Genomic DNA, 6,295 nt, shown 5'->3' on the forward strand with positions numbered 1-6,295 from the left:
TTAAATTAAATAATATAATTTAAATTAAATTTAATTATATTAAATTTAAATGAAAATATAATATAAAATAAAAAAATCAGATTTGTAAAATTAGTTAGACATAATTACAATTAAAATTAAAATCACAATGTTATATTATTACAATTAAAATGAAAATTATTTCGAATATTGGATTTAATGAAACAATTTCAAATTTAATAACAAATATTTTGAATTTAATTTCGCAGATGGATGTCGGTCGTTCTGGTCCCGGACCTTTAGACGGGAGTTTGTTGACATTACAGTCTGTGCACAGGTCTCAGGTTGTGTGGAACAACATAGAGGTAAACTCCTTCTTTAGTGCAATTTTTTTTACATTTGTATGAGTCTGTAGCCTATAGGGACAAATATTTTGTGCACTACAATTATTTCAGCCACCCCCTGATTTCAGATTGAGGATAAACTTTGGGGAGTATTGGAAGCAAGTTCGAGCCCACAGACCGCATCAGATGATCATGGATGCAATCAGGGATTTAGGATTTGATTGCATATTTAGGCTGGGACAGTTCAAGCACGACAGGGGTTTGATTACAGCCTTTATCGAGAGATGGCGTGGAGAGACGCACACCTTCCACCTGCCGTTCGGAGAGGCCACTATCACTCTTGAGGATGTTCATCACATTCTCGGGTTACCCACTGAGGGTGATCCACTCATCCTCCGTGGAGCGAGTACCACCGTGGAGGAAAGGCGCGTGCTAGTACGCGAATTTCTTGGGCTATTACCAGAAGCCAAGGACGATGTTAACCGAGGTGGTTTAAAGATCAAATGGCTTGTGGATAACTTCGGGTCTTGTGAGCGGTTGGAGCAGTTGGATCCAGAGGATATAGGTTATGGTGTACAGGTTACCTACCATATTCGGGCGCACCTACTATGCGTTATTGGATCATTGTTCCCCCACAGCAGCGGGAACCGCGTGCAGCTTGACCTTCTATGGTTACTGAGGGACATGGACCAGCTGCGTCGGTATAGCTGGGGTAGTGCTGTTCTTGGCTTCCTATACCAGAAGCTATGTTCTTCTAGCCGGGATAACTGTACTGATTTCTGTGGCTACGCCACATTGGTACAGGTAATACTAAACCAACCACAACTTTCTTTCTCGTCTTTATTGTTGCATTATTTATTCATCATGTGCACTTGTACTAACCTTGCCGCTAGGTGTGGATTTACGAGCGCTTTCCGTCACTAGCGCCTAGGCACAGGGGTCAACCCTTGTTCGAGTACCCGCTGGCGCTGAGGTATGTTGTCACTCCTTCTGTTGACTCCCTTCAATTCATATTTGTTGCATGTATAACCTCTGACCACTTATGCCAACTTCCACTGTAGGTGGAAGGCGCCACTTAGGCGTTGTCAGGTGCCGCATGCGCAGAGCCGCATGACACAATATGAGTTGGATGCGTTGACACCCCGACAGTTTCGATGGAGGCCATATGCTGATTTACCTGCAGATCATCACCCGGAGGCCACTGTGTACTTGCGTTGGACGGCTCCCGCCCCCATGATGTACATGTCCTACGTCGAGTGGTGCTACACGGACAGGGTGACGAGGCAGTTTGGTTTTATGCAGGGTGTACCATATTCCTCTCCCTACCCTAATCATCAGCAGCTGCACGACCACTACAACGAGCAGGTTGATTGGATGTACGCGAGGGAGCCATTTGTTGATCTTTGGGATACGCGCATGGAGCGTGCCCTCGCATCTCCTCCACTTATGCATGGCAAGGGTTGCACTGCCTCATACCTGCCATGGTTCCACAGGGTCACACGTCGAATCATCATTAACCCCTTACACTGGCCACAGCAGGAGGGTGCCTTCCAGGGAACATAGCTCTCGACACAGGAACTGGTAAATATACAGCTTAAATATACATGCTTAAATATACATGTTCTCAGCTTGTTTTGTACACTGTTCTGACTTAAATATACATGTTTGTAAACAGGAGGAGCAGTTATCCGCTATGCAGCGTGCCATTGACCCTTATGCTCCTGATTTGGGTCTGGCAAACCATATTTTACAGGAATGGTTACTCGTGTACAGCGTCGACCTACGGAACAGGCCCCTGCCAGACCTAGGGCACGGGCTCCTGCAGGGCGTAGGGGACGACCACCAGTCACACCGGTAGTGCCCGAAGAGGGCACTTACTACACCCATGTGGGTAGCTCACACCTTGCAGGCACCTCACATTCTGCAGGTCATGATGGAGCAGGTACTTTTGAGGCTGGTGGTTGGTCTCCATTCATTCAGCCTTCTACATCTGAGGGGGGTGCATGGCCCCAAAGGAGCAGATTAGGGGATGATGAGGCACAGGACGATGAGGGTCCGTCACAGGATCACTTGTCAGAGTCATATGTATATCGTCCTGACATGTCATTCTTAGAGGATCACACACCTCCCCCATTCACCCAGGAGCCGTCCTTTGGGAGCAGTACATACAGATTCGGGAGTCCACCTGTCACGTTCACTCCGATGATGTCCACCAGCGGCCAGGGTTTTACCACACCTTTACCCGCTTTTGCTGCATTTGCGGGGGATAGTAGCCCCTGGGCGTACGCACCTGTGCGTCCACCGAGAGCAGCAGCACAGCCGTCGGAGGTTGAGGATGAGTCTGACCATGAGGAGCCATCCGAGCATGAGCAGAGACAGCAGCCACCTAGAGCTGCGAAGGGGAAGGGTCGTAGATGTCACACTGGAAGTCACTTCTTCGGGCATACGAAGAAGTAGGCTTTTTGGCTTCCCCTCGTATGTACTTTGTTTATGTGTATGCACTTTTATTATGCATTTGATAATGCATTATGTTTATCTTTATGTACTTTTATTCGGGTAGAACGGTTTATGTACTTTTATTATGTTTATGTATTTTGTTCACTCATATTGTTGTATAATGTTAGCACTTTCCGTTTACATGATAACATAACAAATGACATAACATAATAAATGAGGCTCCTTCAAATTTCTAACCACCCTAAACAACTTCTTTACAAAACTAACCACCTTTTTTTAAAATACTAGCTTATAGCCCGTGCAAGGCACGAGAGCTTTTTAATTATTTAGAAATTTTTTAAATATATTTTAAATGGTGTGGAAAAATTTAATTTATAAATAATAAATTAAAATTTTCAATTAAATAAAATTTGAAAAAAAAATCAATTTTTTTTAAAATACTAGCAAAATAATCACGATAGAAAAAACAGATAATCGAGCGTATAGAACAGGTAGTTGCGTGTTAAACATCCAAAACGGTGAGTCACAAGATCCAAATGGGCAAGTCAAGTAGTATGATAATTGAGTTTGTGGTAATTAAAAAAGCGAGGAGTGTAAACGCAAGTGATACGAGGCAAGCCCTTGTATGTTCGCCCGACTGGGGGGCGAACATGAATTTTATTGTTTGTCATTGCTAACAAAGCCACACAAACATAGTACGCATCAACATACCACTTAAAATGCCACTAAAACATACGAGTGGGCACTTACAAACGTAACACGAGCAAACAACAATTGGAACAGTTATAAAGATAGATAGACAGATGTGCATAAGTTAAACAGCATTGGAAGACAAACACATAACATGAATAACATCACACATCCTCAGCATCCCATCGAGATCCATCACCTTTCATGGTCTTCCTCATTCTTCTTACTCTTTCGGCATGCTTCGTCTCCATTTCTGCCACTTCCGCTGCCTGCGACCATTTGAGGTCACTTATTTCCTCAGCAAGTTTGTTGATGACCACAGTTGAACGGTTGTCTAGTCGATCATCTAGCCATAGTAAGTAACCACAACCAGTTGCGCCGTCAGGACATTGCAACATCCGTCTACCAACGTCGGGACCGTTGTCCCGACAAACCCTCTTAACAAGGACTTTGTCACAGTAGCACTTATCGACAGCAGCGGAATCCATAAATGATATAATGTGTTTGAGCTAGTGATGAAAGTGAGATGATGAGGGATAACTTATTTATAGGCGAAAATTACATAGAGGTCACTTTAAAATATTAAAATGTAAATAACTTAATATATAAGACTGAGTTCGCAAAGTAGGAAAGGACATGGACAATGTATTATTGATTAACATAATAAGAAAAACAACAGTACATGCACGTTGCCAGGACATCAACTTTTATCCCTTTTTTGAACAACCCTCCCCCATTTTTTTCCCCTTCACAGATTTAAGTTCTTCATCATGCCTCTCTCTAATCCTCTCCTTCGCAAAGTAATGATCCCATATCATGTCACTCATCTCCTTAGTCATCTCAGTAAGCACTGCACTAGCACGCGGCTCAAGTGGGTCATCGATCCAGAACATGTATCCGCACCCGTTTGGCCATAGTGGACACCGGGACATCATTCTTCCAGCATTAGGCCCTTTCCCTCGATAATGACTATGAACGGCAAGCCTTTCACAGTAGCACGTATCCCCTTGAACAACCTCACCTATTGGCTCCATGTAATTAAGATTTGTTTAAAAAGTGTGAACAAGTTTTCCACTATTTATAACCCCAATTTCCTAAGTAGGCTCCCTTCATACACATGTTCACTCAGCATTATTGCTGAAGAAAATAATGGAATCTCTGCCAATGTAGTGCCTCACATGGCTACAGCACCCCCCACTATGCCATTTACTTTACTTTTATCATGGTTACAGTAAGGGAATCTATGCAGTTTCACATGGCCGGAAGCATTTCACACACCTCCACCACTTTACTCACATGGGTGTACTGAACCATTAACATGGCTACAGTGCAAAGGGCAGAACACAACAATTTCACATGGCTACAGTGCAAAAGGCCACAATATCATTGCAAAAGGCCACAATAATTTCACATGGCTACAGAGGACGAATCTCTCTGCACCATTTTATCATTGCAAAGTCCAAAACATATTCAAATGGCTACAGTCATTTACTCTCTGTGCACCAAACATATTCACATGGCTACAGTCAAAGGCTACAGAGGACGAATCTCTATGTGCACCGAAAATATTCACATGGCTACAGTGCTTTTGAACTCTATATTTGCTTTCACATTCTGAACTTATACACATAGAGACACCTTCAAACTTTCAATCTATAATTACACCCACAATGTACTCATAGAGATACAACTGTTGATCATGTGAATATCAGCATTATTGGCTCCATGTAATTAAGATTTGTTTAAAAAGTGTGAACAAGTTTTCCACTATTTATAACCCCAATTTCCTAAGTAGGCTCCCTTCATACACATGTTCACTCAGCATTATTGCTGAAGAAAATAATGGAATCTCTGCCAATGTAGTGCCTCACATGGCTACAGCACCCCCCACTATGCCATTTACTTTACTTTTATCATGGTTACAGTAAGGGAATCTATGCAGTTTCACATGGCCGGAAGCATTTCACACACCTCCACCACTTTACTCACATGGGTGTACTGAACCATTAACATGGCTACAGTGCAAAGGGCAGAACACAACAATTTCACATGGCTACAGTGCAAAAGGCCACAATATCATTGCAAAAGGCCACAATAATTTCACATGGCTACAGAGGACGAATCTCTCTGCACCATTTTATCATTGCAAAGTCCAAAACATATTCAAATGGCTACAGTCATTTACTCTCTGTGCACCAAACATATTCACATGGCTACAGTCAAAGGCTACAGAGGACGAATCTCTATGTGCACCGAAAATATTCACATGGCTACAGTGCTTTTGAACTCTATATTTGCTTTCACATTCTGAACTTATACACATAGAGACACCTTCAAACTTTCAATCTATAATTACACCCACAATGTACTCATCAAGTAGAAAGTGGTTGCTAGTAGAAAGAAATGATGATTACGAGAGTTTAAAATACAGCGATCCGAGAGAGTATTTCGCTGGTGTTCGGCGCGAGTGGGCTCATCGTCTTGAAGAATCCGACCAGTTGAGAATTGATCTTATAGCTCTAGGTGCAAAACTCCCGGCCCGTGACTCGTTAGCTATTTATCCGTAATATAGGTTCCAGGGTAGTTGGGGTGAATATCGAATGAAAGTGATTGCAGGAGTGGAGCAGATCAGGGAAGAGAACAACAGAATGTTGTTGCGCCGATGTCGTATGTACATGTATCAGTTGGCCAGAGACTCGGCAACTGCTAGCGGAAGAGAAATGTCTTTCGAAGAAGAATGTGCACTGCTTCAAAATCCAAATTACAGTTCGGATTTCTACATGTCTGACGAAGACTCAACCGGTGCCAATGATTCTGATTGACAAATATCATTTGTATTTTATTCC

At 42.8% G+C, this 6,295-nt stretch overlaps 1 protein-coding gene across 1 annotated transcript; it reads left to right on the plus strand.

Annotated features, from left to right (window-relative positions):
- The first annotated feature begins 227 nt into the window (after positions 1-227).
- Positions 228-1,865, plus strand: LOC108212252 (serine/threonine-protein phosphatase 7 long form homolog). Its single transcript, XM_064090113.1, has 4 exons — positions 228-323; positions 414-1,106; positions 1,196-1,275; positions 1,364-1,865. The coding sequence occupies exons 1-4, from the start codon at positions 228-230 to the stop codon at positions 1,863-1,865; spliced, it is 1,371 nt and encodes a 456-aa protein (XP_063946183.1).
- The last annotated feature ends 4,430 nt before the right edge of the window (positions 1,866-6,295 follow it).

Source organism: Daucus carota, chromosome 3, assembly GCF_001625215.2.
Source record: "Daucus carota subsp. sativus chromosome 3, DH1 v3.0, whole genome shotgun sequence".
Lineage (NCBI taxonomy): Eukaryota > Viridiplantae > Streptophyta > Magnoliopsida > Apiales > Apiaceae > Daucus > Daucus carota.